At 37.2% G+C, this 20,699-nt stretch overlaps 2 protein-coding genes across 2 annotated transcripts in view; one reads left to right on the forward strand and one right to left on the reverse strand.

The window, feature by feature from the left end:
• The window catches only part of MARCHF1 (membrane associated ring-CH-type finger 1), an 876,835-nt gene extending 860,608 nt beyond the window's left edge, over positions 1-16,227 (forward strand). The window contains 1 exon segment of the mRNA XM_058275488.2: positions 12,023-16,227. Coding sequence (XP_058131471.1) covers positions 12,023-12,321 — 299 coding nt within the window. The 3' untranslated portion in view covers positions 12,322-16,227.
• Positions 16,228-19,150: 2,923 nt separating this feature from the next.
• TMA16 (translation machinery associated 16 homolog) overlaps positions 19,151-20,699 on the reverse strand; it is a 28,241-nt gene continuing 26,692 nt past the window's right edge. The window contains exon 7 of the mRNA XM_004450807.5: positions 19,151-20,682. Within this exon, the coding sequence (XP_004450864.1) occupies positions 20,502-20,682 (181 nt within the window). The 3' untranslated portion in view covers positions 19,151-20,501. The remainder of the gene's footprint in view (positions 20,683-20,699) is intronic.

Genomic DNA, 20,699 nt, shown 5'->3' on the forward strand with positions numbered 1-20,699 from the left:
AAGCTTTTCCTTTTAGGATTTTTCTTCAAAATATATGTTTTCTTCTCCGTTATGTGGGTCACATCACAGCATCCCCAGGGCTCTCTCTCAGGCCCCTCAGATTTTCCAGGAGAAAAGCGAGAACGATATCCAAGGATACTCTGTATTTTTAAAAATTATTTTCAGTGTCTTAAAGACAACTGAAAAGGAGATGTCTTTTACCTCTGGTGTTCAGAGTTTTCAAGTTAGGGAGCAAGACATTCATCAAGAAGTAATGCCTGGGACCGCTGATGCAGAGCCTTGCCAGGGGGCCAGCTCCCAGCTCAGTTTCAAGTGGAAACCACCCTTCCCACAGCCACTTCCACAAAGGGTGTAACTGGTGTTTATGTGCTAAAGTTTATGTTCAAATTGTATTTCTAACCTTACTTCCCGAAGTACACATTTAAGCGTGGTGTGGACATTTGTGTGAATTGTTATTATTTTCGTCTTCTTTTGACGGGGGGGACATAAATACTGATCGTGACCTTACTTGTGAAGTTGTTGAAAAGACTGCATAATTTAAAAGTAAAAATATTTTAAATCCGTCTTGAAAACCTTCAAAAATATTTGAAGAGGAACAAATCATCCTTCTTCCACCAAAACTGAGGCTGAATATAAAACAGCAAAATCTTTTGAATTGTAACGACAATACTGGAAGGGAAAAAATCCTTTGTGTGTGCTAAAATGGTTGTTCTTTTGCATTAAATATGCACGATGCCTCAGAGAGCTCTCTCACCTTATTCTCTTTCTTTCTTTCTGTCCCCTTGATGAAAGAAAAAAAAAATACATATATATATATATATATTTTTTTTAACACCTGAAATTACTCTAATTGCCAACTCTAATTTGGAAAAAACAGATGTTCTTCCTGCCTTATCTTTACATATTCCAGAGGCATATTATTTGGGTGTTGAAAACAAAACACAAAAACACAGACAATAACAGCAGCAACAATTTATCGTACCTATTAAATAGACTGTCGATGCAGATGTTACCGTTGCCCCAGGATTATTTAAACGTATACACCACAAGTGTAGCGAGTTGATTTTGTTTGCACGCCCCGCTCTCCTGTGACTGCCCCTCCTTCAGAGCACGGGCCATGCCTCACTATTTGGAGACAGCACCTGGTATTAGTTAATGCTCAAAAATTTTTGTTGGCGGTGGCTGACTCTTCAGCAGGTAAGAACAGTAGCCCTGCAGCACTCGTTAGCTGTTAACCTCTGCTTAGAGTAGGCATTAAAAACCACTCCCTCTGGGAGCCTGTGTACTCGGTGGCTGAACATGGACTTCCCACGTGTGAGCTCCAGGGTTGAACCCCAGGCCCAGTATCTCAAAAATAGATCACTTCCTTGCAATTCCTGTTTTTCCCTTTTATATTTAAACATTTCTTTTTAAAGCAATTGCATGGGCTGTTATTGGTAACAACCCAAATATAACGAATACTGGCTTAGAAGGTTAGGGTTCTAGTTATGGCTTGGTCACTGCCATGTATCCTGAGTAATTAATCCTTCCGAAGCTCAGTTTCTTCATTTGTAAAACTAAGAAAGTGGCATTGAGGGTCCTCTTAAGATTTCTCTCGCTGATTCATTTTCCAAAGACATCTTGAACTGGACATTTTATCAGATAAATTGAAATGCTGTGTTTATATAAACAATGCACACATACCATACATGTTTACTCAGAGTGAATATCACCACTAAAGCAGGTTAAGGAAAAGGTTACAAATATGTGAAAATGTTTAATAATTTATCCAAGGGGAGGGAAGCCACCAGGATAAACGTAAAGGGGAAAAACACCCCCATTCCTCACATCCGTACCCTTATATAGACACATCTTGTAGCTCTGCACAACCTAAGCACCCAGCCAAAAATATCCCAGCCTTCAGGGAGGTGCTTTTTCTGAATATCCACTCACCCTGTATCCATCAAACAAAGCAGCTTCTCTTCTGCTGCTCAGCCACTTAGAGAGGCTTTTCCACACACTCCAGGTGCTACACATGATGTAAGACAGGCAGAATGCTCCAAGAACTCACATTTAAAACCTGGAAGGAACCTTGGAGATCATCAAGCATACAAGTAAGGAATAAGTAATTCACCTGATCTCCAACTGAGTTACAAATACCCACCTGGGGCCTTCCAGTTCAGCCACTTCAACTTAAAGAGTAAACAGAAAAGCGAGGTGTTACAGTCTGTGCACCTCCAGTGCAGAGGCGTGAGGGACCTATTCTCTTACCAAAAGGAAATCTGTTTCCAGAAAAGCAGTATTGCCGGAAAGGAAATGAGTGAAAGCAGTGGCTACAACCCAGCTTTAAAAAACAAATGCCATGAGGGACTGAAAGTTTGGCCTAAGTATTTTCCAACAGACAGGACACAGGGCATCACTTAAGCGTTTACGGACTATTCCATTTTCCTTTGGTGGGATTTCTGAGGTTCTCCAGGATGACGGGAACTGTACCTGCAAGGATGCCCAGGGCCACAGGAGGAGGCGGTGCAGTGCTGGCTGCATGCCAGGGCCAGCCTCACCATCAACTGCGTTTCTCCACTTCTGGATTTGGGAAGTTGTCATTGCCCAGAGTGAAGGTGGGACACCCAAGGGTTAGAAGCCCAGTGAAGCCACAAAGTTCTTAGTGGTAGGTGTCAGTGAAAGCTCTGTTCTTAATCTCTTCTTTTTTTTTTTTAAGATTTATTTTATTTATTTCTCTCCCCTCTCCCCCTGCCCCAGTTGTCTGTTCTCTGTGTCCATTTGCTGCGTGTTCTTCTTTTTGTCCGCTTCTGTTGTTGTCAGCGGCACGGGAATCTGTGTTTCTTTTTGTTGCATCATCTTGTTGTGTCAGTTCTCCATGTGTGCGGTGCCACTCCTGGGCAGGCTGCACTTTCTTCATGCTGGGTGGCTCTCCTTATGGGGCGCACTCCTCGCGTGTGGGGACACCCCTGCGTAGCACTGCACTCCTTGCGTGCATCAGCACTGCACGTGGGCCAGCTGCACAAGGGTCAAGTAGGCCCGGGGTTTGAACCGTGGACCTCCCATGTGGTAGGCGGATGCCCTAACCACTGGGCCAAGTCCGCTTCCCTTAATCTACTCTTCAATCGGCCAAAGATACGTAGCAATCAAGTCACTCAGGAAACAATAACAGCTTACATTTATATAGCATTTTCTATGTGTCAAGCACTATTAATTAATTTAATCCACCCTAACAACTCTATGAGGTGAATACTATTATTTCCTGCATTTTCAGGTAATGTATCAGTTAGCTTTTACTGTATAACAAAAGATCCCAAAATTTACATGACTTAAAACCACAGCCACTTAGTTTAGCCCCCAATTCTGCAAGTCAGTTGGGCCTGTCATCTGGCCTGGGCCAGATTGGCTGATCTCTGTGGGCCTCATTTATGTGTCTGAAGATAGCTGGTACCTCTGTTGGCCGCTGGGTGACCAAGCATGGCCTACTTTACATGTCTGGCAGTGGCCATGCTGTTGGCGAGGGTGGTAGGAGACTGCTGTGTGTTTTTCATTATCCAGCAGGCTGGCCCTGTCTCCTTCACATGGCAGGTACAGTGTTTAAAAGAGCAGCAAGAAAGAGCAAGCCACAACAGGCAAACAGTTTTTTAGAGCCTCTGCTTGTGCCATGCTTGCTGTTGTCCCATTGGCCAAAGCACGTTGCACTGCCAAGGCCAGACTCAATGTAGGAGAGGACTACCCAAGGGCACCATCACAGGAAACACAGGTCAGCTGCGGACCATTACTGCCACAAGCTACCAAGGGAGAGGAAACGGAGATCAAAGAGGATAACAGACAACAGGCCTGATGCTTGAAGGAAATGAAAATAACTGTCTAAGTTAGGATGGATAAAGATGTGAAGACTACAGAAGCTGATTCTTACCAATATATTGCACAGGAAAACAGCCCTTGAGAGGTCATTAGCCATAAGGGAAATCCTACTGGAGGTCTGGAGTGCAAAAAATTATGTTAAGTCGGAATTATTTGGGATTTGGGTATTTCTGAACTAGAAAGGAGAAAGTTTTTGGGAGTGAAGATGAGGAAAACTTGGCTATAAAGGAGAGGAAAGATACAGTCTGTTACAATGGTCCTGTTTATAGCTAAAGCTTCAGTCTCAGGTTCCTAAGGGAGAAATGTCCTGAGATAAGCCCCAACCTCTGTCTTCTGACCCAACCCCAATGTGGAGAGCAATGTGTGGGATTTTTCCTTATGTGAAAAAGTAACTTTCCAGTTTTACTTCTCTTTGCCCTTTTCATCTGTTCCATAAATAGCTGCTCTGACTTGGACACCTCAGTTTTCCTCCCCGGTTTGCTAAAAAAGTCTTTGCCTGGATTCATGTTCCCAGGGTTCTCTCTGGGACGAACTGTGAGGTGCATCTGCTTTTCTTTGTCTAAAGTGCTTTCATCTTTCTTTAAACATAAATTTACTGACAAATTGTTTACTGATTTCTGTGGTTATGGTATCACTATGCTTTCAAGCAGAAATAGTGTAGTATTTTGATTCTTCTATCTAATGTCTGAAACCTTCAATATTATATCACATGACAAATCTACAGACCATCTTAAGTCTCTCCTGGAAAACCTACAGGGATATTAATTGCTTTGGAACGGCATAGGTGTTGTAGCCCTCAAATTCCATATCACCTACATGCAATGATGAAATGGAGACCTGGGAGCATTTATTTTAATAATCATACTTTGAGATTGAGAATTTCTTGCCATTTTGGTGGGACTGACATTACAATATGAAAAGTGACTGAATTATCAAATTATTATGAGGAATGAGAGAGGATTCCAATTGCCTTATGTATTAAGGCAGGGTTCTCTAGGGAAACAGAATCAACAAGGGGTACCTGTCAATAGTAAGAGATATATCAGTGTCTCACACAGCCATGGGGATGCACAAGTCCAGGTTCCACAGGTAGGCTGCAACCAGGAGCTCAGATGACAGTACAATGAAGATTCTTGATGAGTTCTGGGAGATGTTGGCTGTCCAAAGATGACCTGGGACATTCTCCCTCGATGCTGGACTCACTTCCCCTTTTAAGGCATTCAACTGATTGGGTTAAGCATCACTCATTGCTGATGGCAATCTCCCTGATTAATGTAATTACAACCAGGAATCTATGATTTACGACTGCAGTAAAGTCAATGGTGACTAAAGTCCATAAATGCCCTTGTATTACAGTTAGCCCAGTGCTTGCTTGACCAAACAACTGGACACAATTACCTGGCCGAGTTGACACAATAGCCTATCCATCACACCTTATAAAACGGTAATGAACAGAATATATACTCCTCTAATTCCTGTCCAAGAATTTCAAAGCAATGTTTCCCACTAAGGATCAAGGAGTAAGGATGAGCAGAGAGTTTATTCCTTAACCTGCAGAAATTCCTGTGGAGATATTCTGAGCACAAAAACAGAGGTAGCAATGGATCCTTATGCTTCAGAGAAATGAGCAGATAAGTGATTTAGCTGAAACTGGACTTCCTAAAATCCTTTTCTGAACTGCCAGCAAAAATGGGAGAAGACAATTTTCTATGTCTTTATAAGAGGAGGCAAGTACACTTTATGACTGAAAATATTTTTGAAAAACCTAAATTAGCCCCATTTTAGCATCTCCTCTCAAGAGGTCCTTCTAATGAGATTTCCAAGATAAAATTTTATAATCTGTTAATAATATTATAGTTTATTTTTATAGAAAAGAAAAATCATACCTACCTTCAAAGGAAAAGAGGAGGCTGTCTCTTAAAGAAGATGGTCATTTGGGCAATAGGTTTGTACCCAAATGACTTTTGGATGTAGCATCTGAAAATACTCAGCTCTCCTAACTTTATCCAGGGGCTTAGTGGAAGCTTTAGCCTCCCAGGAACCTATAAAGAAGGGATGATTTGGGTAGAGGAAATAAATTCAAAGGTACCTTGTGAAAGTAAGAGGAGAGATCAGACTGAACTCCAGAATTGGCAGAGAAAATGGCGGCCGGTTAGCCCTGGGCCAGGTTCTCAGGCAATGGGTTCTGGTCACTGTTCCTGGGGAGAGAGGTGGGGAAAGAGTGGAGTGTGCTTCAGGTTGTCCACCAAGAAAGCCAGAGCTTGGCTGACAAAGTGGAAGAAGTCTGTCACCACAAGTCATAGCAAAAAGACTGATGCAAAATATTCAAAGCTGGGATTTCAAAAGCTTTCATTCATCCTTGAAATATCTAAGAAAAGCACATATACTTTCTCTGGAACACAAAGATCAATCAGACACAAATTCTGTGTTTGTCAAAATTACAGCATGGTAAAGTAAAAATAACTTTTTTTAGGAAGTGAATCCATGAAACAAGTGAAAGAAATAATGGTGGGACTTAAACCGTAGGAAAGTTTATTTCCCGAGGGTGGTCACTACTCAGTTGGATCTTGTTGGATAGGTAGGGTTAAAACACACAGAAGTAGGGAAAGAAAATCCAGAGAGTAGAACTCTCATGAGCAAAAGCTCGAATATAGGAAATCTCCAAGGGCTCGTGAGGAACAGCTGGTAATAGGATTTACCAAATGGAAGGGAAACTTGGATGGAATCAATGGGCATTCCCTAAAAATGGGAGGGAGATAAAGTATACTTCAACGCCAGCTTGTCTATGGTGAAAGCTTTCTAAAAACATAGAAATAACTGCCTAATATAACAGCAAACTGCAAAAATTCTTCCAAATTTGGAGAACTCCAAGATGTCTAATTTTATACTGCATCCTCCCTGCAATTTCCCTAATAAAGAGAAACTTAAATGATTATCTTCTGTAATAGTAGTTCTCAACCTCGGCACTACGGACATTTTTTTTACCTGATAATTCTTTGTAGTGAAGGGCAACGGAGAATATTTAGCAGTATCCCTCCCTCTATCTAACAGAAGCCAGTAGCACACTAACCCCAGTTTTGACAACCAGCAATGTCCCCAGACGTTATCACTTGTCCCCTGGGACAAAACCATTCCTGCTTGAGAACCTCTGGTCTACTCTGAGTCAATGTGTCAGATGGTTGTTCTCCTTGCATAGATGGAAAGAACCAAGTTGGAGCTTTAAAAAGCCCTTATGTATTCCTAATGCAAGGACTCTGCAAAGAGAATTCATCTTTTTTTTTTAAACTACCCTTTGATGTCACTGTGTTACAGGAAGAATGGTCATAAAATAACAGTCCAGCCATTTACAAATGTGTGTTGCTATGTATCAGTAAATATTAGATTATTATCTATTCTTGCTTATTCTTCAACATTCCTCCTAAATCACTTATAAAGACTTTCACTTAAAGTATTTTTAAATAGAAAGAATATCAAGTTAACTGCTATTTCCTTGCAACACACAAAAAATCAAACTTCAACATTATCAAAAGTTACTAGGTCAAGATTATTGGTAGTAGTCTCAGCTTTGGTATTAAACAGATATGTGGACCACAAGGGAGAGGAGAGAGGAGAATTGAACCAAGTCTCCAAAGCTCCACTAAATTTTCAGTTCAATTATTTTGCTGGAACACCAGAGAAAATAAGAATTAAACAGATATTTATTGTATCCACCTGAAATTTTCTAATAACCTTTTTTAATTTAAAAACTGGGTTTTTAGAAATACCCCAAAACATTGTTCCAAAACAAATAGTTATAATAATAAATGTACAGGTACCTAGAATGTGCTAAGTTTATTTCTTTTTATTTTAAAGGAGGTACCGGGTGTTGTGGGGAATGGGGTATATGGGAACCTCTTAGATTTTTTAATATAACATTTTGTGTGATTTATGTGTTTTTAAAAAAAAAGATAATTTTTAAAAAAAGGAGGTACCAGTGATTGAACCCGGGACCTCACACATGGGAAGCAGGCATTCAACCATTGAGCTTTACCTGCTCCCCTAGAATATGTTAAAATTTAATCTACTATGGAATATTTGGTCCACTTTTAAAAATACAGTGAAACATTTAGATAAGGAACAGATGCTACCAGTGTGGGACCAAATTAAAAGGAAGCTGTACTAATGTTCAAAAAGTTTTATTACTATTTTCAAGGTTTTTTTTTATATTGTCCATTCTTGCACTCCAGTTTCTAAAATCAAAAGTTCTGCATTTTTCTGGCCAATTTGGTATCTAAAAATAGCATCTAGGGAAGCAGATTTGACCCAATGGATGGGGTGTCCGCCTACCACATGGGAGGTCCAAGGTTCAAACCCAAGGCCTCCTGACCCATGTGATAACCTGGCTCATGTGCAGTGCTGATGTGCACAAGGAGTGCCATGCCATGCAGGGGTGTCCCCTGCATAGTGGAGTCCCACGCACAAGGAGTGTGCCCCATAAGGAGAGCCGCCCAGCAAGAAAGAAAGTGCAGCCTGCCGAAAAATGGCACCGCACACACGGAGAGCTGACACAGCAAGACAATGCAACAAAAAGAGACACAGATTCCGGGTACCGCTGACAAGAATGCAAGCGGACACAGAAGAACACACAGCAAATGGACACAGAAAGCAGACAACTGGGGGGGAGGGGGAGGAAAAGGAGAGAAATAAATTTTTTAAAAATTTTTTTAATCTTAAAAAAAAAAAGCATCTAAATAAATATATCATCGATTTTTGTTCCTTAGGCTACAAAGGCACATAATGTATTCATTGGTTTTCCAGAATAATGACTTAGGCTGGAAAAGGCATGAAATCTTAACATTGTTTTCCAGCCTCTCTCTTAATTTGGTTATTAAATTTGCATGTTCCTAGTCTTCCTATTTAACTCCCAACAAAGGTATTTAATTAGTTAACATTAATAGGATTCCCCCTGGACTGTTATGAGGGCAATTTACAATATTTCAAAAAAGTATTTGCTGTCTCTGGACCCAGATGACAAAGAGATTTTGCCTCAAGTGCCAAGTTCAGAGGTTGAAGGAGATTGTGGTGTTCAAGATTATGAAGTTTCCGCGGGGATTAGCAGGGCAGTGTTGCCAGCAGTTAGGGGATATATGTTGTGTTTACCCACCTCATGCCTTAGAGTTGTCCCAAAGAGTGGATAGTTTATTATACAGTAAAAAGGGTGGGCACTCTATGCAGACAGAAGATCAAATTCTAAAACTTGAACACGTGTTAGAGTCTGGGCTGAAAGGCCTGTGGATCAAGTTTATAAGAAAGATGTTGGATGCCTAAATTGGAAGACTGAATTTCAGATTTGATTACTCAAAGAAAAATAGACATTTTTTTTTAAAGATTTCCAGTGCCAAAGAGAACAACAAATTAATGAAACATCAATAGCAGTGAGAGTTTTTTGCGTCAGTAATACAACTCCTTTTAATATCAGAGAGCATTTTTAAAAATATTTCAAAGGAAGACTCAGAGCCAAAATGTCAGAAAGAAAGACAATTTACATGCAAAGGTGGAAGGAAATCAGACTTCAGAAATACCAAACACCAAACAAAAAATATAGCAAGTGTAAAGAAAAATATAAACAAAATAACCAGGGTTACTAAGTTTGCATTAGTTTGTTTGTTGTTGAACATGATTATCATATCCATATCCAGAAAGGACTGACACACCTTCCAACAACAATCTTGTAAAAGTCAGAAATAAAGTTGTCTTTGCTAAAGAGTCTAGGCACACAAGAAATATTCAACATTTCATTTATTTGGGCAACAGAAATAATAAGGGGGCCTTGTTTTTTTTTGGTTAACATTAAGATACAAAGTATTCAGTCATGATGGAAACAGGAATTACCTTCCACTAGCATAAATCAAATGTTGCTACTACAAAAAATAGGTTACTCTATAAACCGAAAGCAAAAGTAAATAAAAACTCAAAGTAGAGTTGTAGCACCTCACTTATTGTGGTTTCTGCCCATTTCTACCAGCCCTTCTGGGTCTACCATACTAGAGCCATACTTGATAGCCTTCGAAATACTGAAAACAAACATTATGCCCCCCACACCATCCTTAAAGAGGCAGAGACTCTTGAGCAATGTATATTAAACATTCATACATACAAGCTGCCCAAATACTCATTGTTGTAGTTATAGGAATTCCTGGGGGGGGGGGGGGGGGGGATTTAAAAACTTTGTGAAGGAAAGTCAACTTCTAGGAAAAATGATAGAAATGAAGAGAAAATATAGATGTCTTAGAAAGTGGCAGATTCCAGTGACGAAATAGTAAGATTTGTGAAACTAATGACTAAAATCCTAAATCTTTTACTGATCCATATTCAGGAATTCTTTTTCTCTCTAGTGAGTTGGGGCAGCTTCTTTCTTTCATTTTTTGTTTGTTTGTTTGTTTTTAGGGGGATGAGTGGGAAGCCTCAAATCCATACATATATCCATTATTTTGCCTTCTTAAAAGGATTGTAAAAAAAAAAAAAAAAAAAAAGGATTGTAAATCTTGATTCTTTCACTCAGTATTTTATGTTCACTATCCTTCCCAGTTTAGTGTCATGTACACATTTGATTGGCAAACTTCTTTTTTTTTTGAATTGACAGGTATTGAATAGGACAAGTTTGGAGAATAAACCTTTATTGTACTTGTAAATTGATCTTGACACCAGCTCTCATTTCTCCATCTTATCTACAAGAGATCAGGAAAGACAATGTCAAATGCACAAGTTAGAGGAAATTATCGAATTAGAATCCATTCAGTTCATATACTGGTTTTCAGCCTAAATGCCATGCAAAAAATCAGGTTAACTGAAAACCTATTATTTCTTTACCTATGTTAATCTACTTTGTATATTTGTATAAAATATTATACAAATATAGTGCTACTGCTTATTTAAAATTTAGATATGTGCTTTTAGTTATAATTTCTTGATTACTGCAAGTCACATTAATATGTAGATATACCCAACAGCCAATCAAAATCAAATTACTGTTATCAAGGCCAACATACCTAAGGGCAGATGTTTCCACACATATTCCACAGCTTCAGCTACACTCAATATAAATGCAACATGATTCTAATCTGATGAGATGATTACATTTTGCTTGATTAGGTTCTATTCATGACCCTATCGTGAGAAGTATCATTCTAACATTTTGTCACTCTCCAAGATCTTCACAGAATATTTCTTGGCTCAGGGATGAAAAATGCTTCAGTTTTAATTTAGAATTAACACATTTGGGATTATTTTGTGTGTCATTTTATCTTAGAAATTACTTATTTGGATTTGGATATCATTTTTTAAAACAAACTTTTACAGTTATTTAATAACACTAACACTTTTTTGGAATCCAGGTAATTATATCCATTCATATAAAAAATAAGAAAATAGAAAATGCATTTGAGGATAACAATACCGTGAAGTACTGAGTTGCAATTGAGCAAATACAGCAGTGTGTGTGTGTGTGTGTGAGAGAGAGAGAGAGAGAGAGAGAGAGAGATGCTCTAAAATCTAGCAAGTTAAAACAGTGGACTCCAGAATGCCTGCTGCAAATCCCCACTCTTTCCACCGGGCAAGTTTCTTCAACTTTATGTCAATGTATTTCTATTCATTAAATGGGAATAAGAATATATAATTCACAAAGTTGATACCAGGCCTAAGTGAAAACAAAAAAAGACACACACATGTAATATATTATTATTTATGTAGTCTAGACCAGCGCCAGGCACATAGTAGTCAAATAAATAAAAAGGAACAATTAATATTTTTAAATATTGTGATGTTTTGGAGTTGAGGTCTCACTTCATGAACAGCTTAGATTCCATGCATTCTAGGAAAGACCTTATAAATTTAAGACTTACCTAATGAATAAATGTCAAAAAATATCAAAAGTTTACTGTAGTGTCTGATAATCACTGAAGGGACTTGATCCTGGGGGAGGAAATAAATCATTACAGTGGTGAATTTCCTCATATACAATTCTAAATAATTTAGATTACTTAAATGGTATTAGGTCAATCCAGGTTATAATTCTTACCAGTTGTTAATAATATATTCCTTATCCATGGAAGCAGGTGAGCAGTCATTTCAAGCATAGAAGAAACTTCCAAACCCATTAATGAGTTGGTGATAACACTTTCTCTTTTTGATTTGAAAGGTGTCCTTGAATGGCCATTTTGGACAAAACTGGTTGTGGTGGCCATTGGCTTCACAGGAGGTCTCGTCTTCATGTATGTGCAGTGTAAAGTCTACGTGCAGTTGTGGCGCAGGCTAAAGGCCTACAATCGTGTGATCTTTGTACAAAATTGCCCGGACACTGCCAAAAAACTGGAGAAGAATTTCTCGTGTAATGTAAGCACAGACGTCAAGGATGCTGTTGCAGTGCCTGTATCACAAACGGATACTAATTCACTGCCATTTGCAGAGGGTGGCCCCCCTGATGTGATACCAGTTTGATGGAACCAGCTGGGAGTTTCTTCACTGAAGAAGGATACTAGCCCTCAGCCACTACAAACGACAGAAGTGATCCTGCCTAATTCACTCCCTTTATAGCCTCTTTCTCCTAATGACTCATTTTTCCTTACTTTGCTCAAAAAGGGAGAAAAAAACACCAAATGACCAGGATCCCGTGAAGCAGAGTCTAAAGTCTGATATGGAAATGTGAAATGTTGGCTGGAGAATGATTTCTAAGACAATTAAGAACCATTGGATCAAGAAAGGCTTTTAGGCAATGACTAAAGACTAAATGGACACCCGATGCTCTTCACTGTAGCAGGGGAAAAGTTGCAGAATACAGACCGGAGACGCAATGTGTGTTTCCTCTAGGTCCTTGTATGTTAACTATCTCATCTGCAAATAACAGATTTGGTTTAAAGCTTAAAATCGCCTGCATTATCCCTGAGTCACACCAGAAGCAAATTTGGAGGATGCATATTTTGGTATTCATACTTAACAGCTAGCAGATTTTTATGGCTATAATGGGGTCGATGTTTTGACAGGTGCATGTTTTTAAAATAGTTGAAATATACATCTGAAGATTTTAATACTTGGAACAATGTTTAAATTATGAACAAAAGATTTCCAGAGAATTTGGGGATTTAATCAGCTCTGTTAAATACCCACAGAAGTTGAAACCAACCATCGGGGCCTACGTTTTATCTGGTCCCTCCAAAACAGTGCTGTCCAATAGAAACGTAACAAAGGCAGCTCCCACCGGTAATTTTAAGTTTTCTAATAGCCCCATTAGAAAAAGTAAAAATAAGCAGGTAAAATATTGGTATTTTATTTAACTTTATAAATACAAATTACCATTTCAACCTCTCAAGATAAAAACTTTTGAGATATTTTACATTCTTTTATTCAAATCAAGTCTTCAAAATATAGTATTTTATCCATGCAGTACATCTCAAATTTGAACACATTGGACAGTACAGCCTGAAAATTAGAGACTAAGCCTCTGCTTCAGTTAATAGCTGAATGTTTCAGAAAGCAGCTTAGTTCATTCTTTTACTCAAAGTCTCACAAATGTTGATTTTACAAAGCACTAAACTAATCAAACTAAGTATCCTGCTTGAACATTTAGATGAAGTTATCATCCCTCTGAAGGGCATAAAAACAAAAGTAGGAAGTATAAAAAGATAGCTATCTGCCTGTGGCAAAGATCTGATACTAATTTCTCTGTGCTACTATTAAGCACTTAAGATGAGAAAACAAAAATTAATTTTTTTTTTTTTAAATCAAATGTATAAGGGCATGGGTCATGAGGTATTTTAACCCACCTGAGGTATCGGTTTGATGGTTATGACCAAGCATCCAGAACTTCTTTATTAAAAGCTGACAGAATTTCCCTTTCTCAGGTAGGAAGCAAAAACTTTTCACATATTCTATAATAAATGATAAATTGAGTTCTTTGGGTCAGTTGATTATTGTGTTCTTTGCATATTCATGTAAAACTGAAGTGAGGACGATATTGCAATGAGCTAGATTAATGATTACAGACATAGTGGCCTGTCAAAAAGATGTCGTACATAAACAAGATCCATGATTTGTTAGCTCTCATATTTATTATTTTGAGAAAGCAACCATGATGGCCATGAGTACCAAAGCATGGGTATTGCATTTTATAAGTCTGGGTATCACATTGATGCACTTTGTAATTAACTGTGTGCTTGTTCTTCACAGAGTTATCATAGGAAAAAGGAAAAAAAAATAACATTTTAGTGAGGAGAGAGACAATATTAATATTGGTAGTGGCTGACATTGAGTGCAAATAGTCCCAATTTCTAGAAATAAGAAATGGTAAACAATGTCAATTTTGTGTGCGTGTAGCGTGCTTGTGTACTCATGTATATACACAAGAGAAATCAACGTTTTCAGTCAGTCAGGAAACAAAAGGTTTAAAACTCATCTTTCTTAAAACTTGTTGTAGGGGTGTGGAATAAATGGAGAGGCAGAACAAAATAATAGATGTAACTAAACTGGACCAAAACTTCTGCACAAATGACAGTAAGTGGTGTTTTAAAAAAAAAAAAAATCTGAATCTTTAGAAAACTAAACTTTATATTAACTTCCTCTTAAGTTTCCTTTCAAAGTCTTAAAGGCAACATTTATGAATAACAAAGCTTTTTACTAACTTGTTTTTCCTGTGGTTTAGCAATGTCAACATGTTGTTTACAAATATCAATGGAAAAACAAAAAGTCTCGTCACCAGCAAAGAAATATGATGATTTCTCTTTTGTTCATTCTAGAAGGAGAAATTTACCTAATACCACCAAAAACACTTTCAGTTGTGTACAAATCTAAGCAAGATAGCTAAATGCATAGCCCATTTCACAGTGGGGGATGATTGGCTAAAATAAGGCCTCATATATTATGAACTACACTTAACACTAAGAATCTCTAGAAAGAAAAGCAAGGATAGCATTACTATATTAATGATAAAAGATAACATGGTGTTTTAGAACTATGCCTAAATTCTGAAAATGAACTTTTATGAGTTTTGACTTTACTGAAAATTGTTAATATTAGCTCCCTAATGGGTTAAGTCAACATTTGTGTCTCTTATTCTTCCCATCTTTAAAAAGCCCTGCTAAACTCCTGAATTTAAACCTTTTATGTTCTGCCATGTTTTTATGGTTCAAACTATCTGAAAGAACTGCATGCATTTAAAACCTAATATTTGATTATTTTCTTTTTACATTTTGTGTGGCAACGGTACACCTGCCCTTTCAAACAGTAAAATGATTCATTTGGTTTTGTGGCAATGTTTTTTGGATTGGATATATCCCTCAAAAAGAAAAACTGCTCTCAAGAATGACAATTTTGGGGGGCATGTTTACCTGCTTTTGTAAGAAATAAAATAGGATTGAAACGAAGAACTGGAACTGAAGAATGAACTTAACGTTCTGTTAAAAACCTTGCTTTTTACAGCATGAATCTGTAGTATTACCAATACAATAAACCACATTTAGTCTTAATTTTTTAACTAAAGAACTATCACTTTTATTGTATAGGATTGTCAAAAAATAAATTGGAAAGGAATGAAATTCCATTATTTTTTTAAACAGGTAAGTCCAAAAGACAATAAAGCTTAAGTACAAAACAAACAAAACAAAAAATGAAAATAAAAATTATCCCATCAACCTGACAGCCCTTGGAGAAGTTGAAGAAAGGTATATATTGAAGGAATCTTTCAAAATGTCCCACAATTAAATCTGAGCTTGAGTAATATGTGATGATAATCCCAGGGAGATGGGCTCATAGTTATATTTTATCTTGTTTTGCAAAAGTTCCTTAGGTATCCCTCAAACACCTATTCTTTGGCTGGAAACTCAGCTCACTAGAGCAATGACATCATTGAGAAATTAGAATTGTCATGGGGGCAGGGTGAGGAAGATTATCCCATCCACAAAGATATTGTTTACCTTCCTTTGCCAGTTTTTATTCTGAAGCAAAGTGGAAGCTCCAAATAAAATTTATCATTATTGTTATTGTATTTGTTATATAATAATTGTGAAACACTTACACTTTAATTAAGATGAAAACCTTTTTTTCTGTTCTTAAATCAGCCCAATGGTGCTATTTTACATATCAATATAGCTGAAAGGAAGTACTGTTATTTTGGGCTGCAGTGTTTCCTCCACATCTAAGGAAAGCCCATTTTGAAAGTGACTATTACATTAAAACAAACAAGGGAAAATTATTTTGACTGTGCAATTTTTGAGATTGGACATTTGTAATTGTTCTGGTTTTACCTGATTCTCTTGCATTAACAATGTTTTGTGAATAATGTGTACTAAGACAAAGTAAGGAAAAAAAAATTATCTGTGAAAAACTTTGTACATTAAAAAAAAGTGACCCAAACCTTTGTTGTGGTTTCTATACTTTTTGCCTAACCTACCTGGATTTCTGCAGATTGGTATTTGAAACTTTCAAACAGAACTGAATACTTCTGAATCACTTAAGAGTCTACCATGATCTGTATTTTTTATTAAGTAGGGTCTGAACATATTTGCAATTATTTTATGGCAAATGGGATATCTACTGGTCTATTAGATTGCTAATTGTAAAAACTCATTCTTCTGCCCAAATTGGGTACCTGAATTCTTGTAACTTTATCCCATCTTCTAAAGTTACAGCAAACACTCTTAGATCACTGATCATTGTCACCCACTGGGTGCTGAAATAGAGATTACCACAGAGGGTAGAAAAGATGGAGGAGTAGAGAAGCTTTAGGTAAGGAGATAACTTTCAAGCTGAGACCTGTAGGATAAGAAAATCAGTTATTGTTTGCCTGGCAAAAACCTCAGGGAACTGGCAATACAGAGGGCACAGTAAACACTAACGTACTGAATAGGAAATGTCAAGCAAGACTGGCAGATTTAGCTAGTTTCTTATATACAGAGCAAAAGAAAGATAAGCCAATATGCCAACTTCCCAAGTGTCTTGTCCCTCAAAATGACACCGAAAGAAAAGGAGCCAGATGATGAGAAGGTGCTACACAAATGTTGGGTACCCTGCTGCTAAAGATTCCATACTGTGAGTATAGACAGGTTCATAGCCTAGAGCTGTAGTCTAAAAGGAGGTGAGATGGAAAGTTTCATACTTCTTCAGAACTAGAGTGATGAGAAACTGTCTCACTATATCCTTACTGGAGACAGAGAAGCAAGTAAGAATGTTTTCATGGTCCAGAAACAGCGCAGGGCATTGTGCCACGGTAAGCTCAGCTGTGGCCAAGCCTTGCCTGTGTGGCCCAAGTGAATACATGGAAGGTCATCAGGGTGCCAGCACAGAACTGTTTCACTACAGGAAGCAGTCTGGTTCATTGCAGGAAAGAAGACCAAGGCATCTGAAGGGCAAGTAGGCACAAGCTGAGGATGGAGAGGTAGTCAGGAATCTGATCATTCCAAGTCTCTTTGGCAATGACACAGAATATGAATTTACTCAAAATATGATGGGAAGATTTTGTAAGGATTTGAACAAAGGAGTGGCACATTTTCATATACATTTTTGAAAATTCATGAGCTACTCTCTGGAGAATGGATTTAAGAGGAACAAAAATGGTGGCAGGAAGTCTAGTTAGGAAGCTACTTCTCATAGTACAGGCAAAACATGGTGGTTTAGGAAAAAGTGAACAGTGGAGATGGCCTGACATGGACTGATCTGTCATTTATTTTGGAAATATAACTGGAAATATTATCTAATTAGTTTAGTGAAGGGCACTGAAGAGAAACAGAGATGAATCAGGAATGATGGCAGGTTTCTGTCTTAAGAACTTGGGTAAAAACCCTGGAGAGGATGAAAGTTCCTGAGAAAGCAAAGAACAGAAGTAGGCATATTTACCTCTGAAAGAAGAGAAGATACTCCATCCATTACATCAAAAAGAAAACATAATAGCTTGGTCTCAATTATGTATAAAAAGTCAATAGTTGAAAGTTGAGGATTCAGACGCTAGTATTTAAGTGAAGCTATGAAGAAAAAGTAGTAAAATAATTGTCTCAAAGTTGGTAATGAATTTAAAGACAATATATAGTAAGCCAGCTAAGCAGTACTGAGGATGCACTTGAGATTTGTAGATATGAATTTGAAATGGCCTATTTATTTTTTGCCAGCAATGTTCAGCTGCTTGGGAACAGGCATGAAAAAGGCAGATAAACAAGTTTTACTTGATTTGAGTTTTGAAAGAAGAAATTGAGGGCACATGAAAGGAAGCAATTATGGCCTAAAAATCTGAAGACAGGAGGTGATGCGTAGTGCAAAACTGAGGTCAAAGAACTATAGGATTTCAGCAAGCAGTGGAAAAGATAGGTGCTGATAAGGGTCCTAGTAAACCCATGAGAATGCCACTGAGAGGATGGAAAAAAAGATTGAGGAACTTTAAGATTATAATGTTAGATTTGTTATGTACAAGGCTATTGAGATCACTAAAGCAATTTAAATAGGTGAGAAGAAAACTAACCCAAGAGCTAAAGTCTTCAACCAAAGGACAGACAGTTTCACTGGAAGGTAAAAAGATAAGAAAGAGAGACAGTAATAGGACTTCAAAGAATTAAAGGAGAAATTATTTGGAAGTAGCAGTACAGCAAAGAGGGTACCTACCCAACCTCCCGCCCCTGCAGCAGAGCAGAAAAGAGTAGAAAAAGCTTTTACTTGAAATGAATATTGTCCAAAAGGGACAGCTATGTTGGTATGGCAAGGAAGTCACTAGCCTTTAGGGGGTGTAGGGTGGGGGTGGGGGCCACCACAGATGTCAGTAAACTAATCTGAGCCTAAAAAGGTATCATTAACCTATGTTCACAGAAGTTCAACTCGTTAACCTGGTCCAGGGTTGGCAAACGATAGCAAGAAGACCAAATCTAGTCTGAGCCCTTTTTTGTATGCCCTGTGTATTTTTTTTTTTTTTACATTCTTTAAGGGTGGTAACACACACACACGGTGTGCTGGCCCCTAGTTTAGACAGAAGGAAGTACCAATGAGGTGAGTTACCTTTATTCTGTTCCATGACCATGGACTGCAGTTATTTTACAAAGATATGCTACTGACCAAGGAGTCTAGATAAGAAAGCACCAATTATCACTGCAGAAAGAACACGCTCTATGGATAGTGATTAAAGATATCATTTTTAAACATCATAGCCAGGAATGACATGACATTGATTATTATGGTCCTAAAGGAAACAGTAAATTAATTCATTCAGCAAATATTTATTCTAGTTCCCAGAGTGCAGCTTGTTAGTCAGATTTTTTGCTTTGACAGTATAGGAAAACCAGTTTAAGGGGGACAACAATTTGCCATTTCTACAAGTTATTTATTTAACAGGATAGCTTTTTAAGTATCAGACCAGATGAAAGAGTTCTTATTCTCTTTACTTGTAATTTATGACATAGTATTTATAGCCATTTTTAGATGAAGTATAAACAAAAAAAGGGAGGTGGGAGAAAAGGAAATTTTCCAATGACTAAAGACAGCTGAACTTGTGTAATAATAAAATCATAATTTTACATAAATTTTACTAAAGCAAATCAGCATCAGCTACATCACTGAGAATTAAATAATTAGAACCTTAGGAACTTAAAATATGGAAATAAATTTTATTTTTAATTTTCAGAAATAAAAAAGTTCTAACACTCTAGGTTGTTAATAAGACTTAGTTGACATCTAGTTGACCTCATACAACATTAGTGATTTTCTTTTCTTAAAAATATTCAAATACACCATTTTCCTTTAAAAAACAGACAAAAAGTTATGTTATTTATGAGTTCCATTAAGAAAATTCTAAACATCCATGTTTTTTCTGACACTTAAAATATTTAGTTATATGTCATTTTAACCTATCTCTCAGAGGAAAACACAAAAATATACCATTAAAAAACCAGTCATCTATGATAATCAATTTAGCTATGTTTCCACAAACAAAACCTATTTTTCACAATGAGGAAGCAGAAAATAATATGCAATCAAAAAGAATCTTGAAATCATTTATCTCCTTTGACAAAAGATTAGAGATTAAGTGTGCGAAATCAACATAACAAGTGACCTTTTTTTTTAACCATTTAATTCTGGCTCAGAAGATAACAAATATGATTAATGTAAAATCAAGCAGCCTATATGAATTCTGCATCACATTTTCCCTATTTTATAAAAAAAATTAGGTTTAATATTTAAGAGGACAATTACAGTGACACTATTACAGAAAGACAACTTGCCATCATCATAGCTTAAGAAGTATCCACAGGACCCTTTTAGAAAAGAATGTTGTTGGTGCCCCAAAATGATGTGAGATAAGACAGTCGTTAGTAAATGTGAGATAAAATATTTAAACATTTTCTGTCCTCATTCATACCACACTGCCACACACCCCTGGAAATTCAGGTTAAATAGGTTTTGCAAATCATTCATATCCACTTTAGCATCATAATGTAAATGTAAAGCAACCTTGGTTTTTAAATAAAAATCATATCATTTTTTGAAATTAAAAACAGAACTCTATGTAAGAGAATAATCTAACAGCAAATCCCTGTATCTAGACTATATATATATATATAGACATATATATATATATATATATATATATATATGTAGTATAACTTGAGTATAACTTGAAGCGCTCAAATTATTTAAACTCAAAGTAAAGATAATCAGGCCACTGCAGTCATTTCCTCATCTGAATCATCTGTTTCATCTTTTAGTTGCAATTCACCTAAATCTTTGTCTACAGTTACAATATTTTTCCTCTTGCACTTCTTGGGAACTGCATCATTAGCACAGATTTTTCTCATTTTAATGTTTGGCAATTTCTTCAGATCAATATCCCATGCCCTGGACAAAAGAAAGAG

The sequence above is a fragment of the Dasypus novemcinctus genome, chromosome 1 (assembly GCF_030445035.2).
Source record: "Dasypus novemcinctus isolate mDasNov1 chromosome 1, mDasNov1.1.hap2, whole genome shotgun sequence".
Lineage (NCBI taxonomy): Eukaryota > Metazoa > Chordata > Mammalia > Cingulata > Dasypodidae > Dasypus > Dasypus novemcinctus.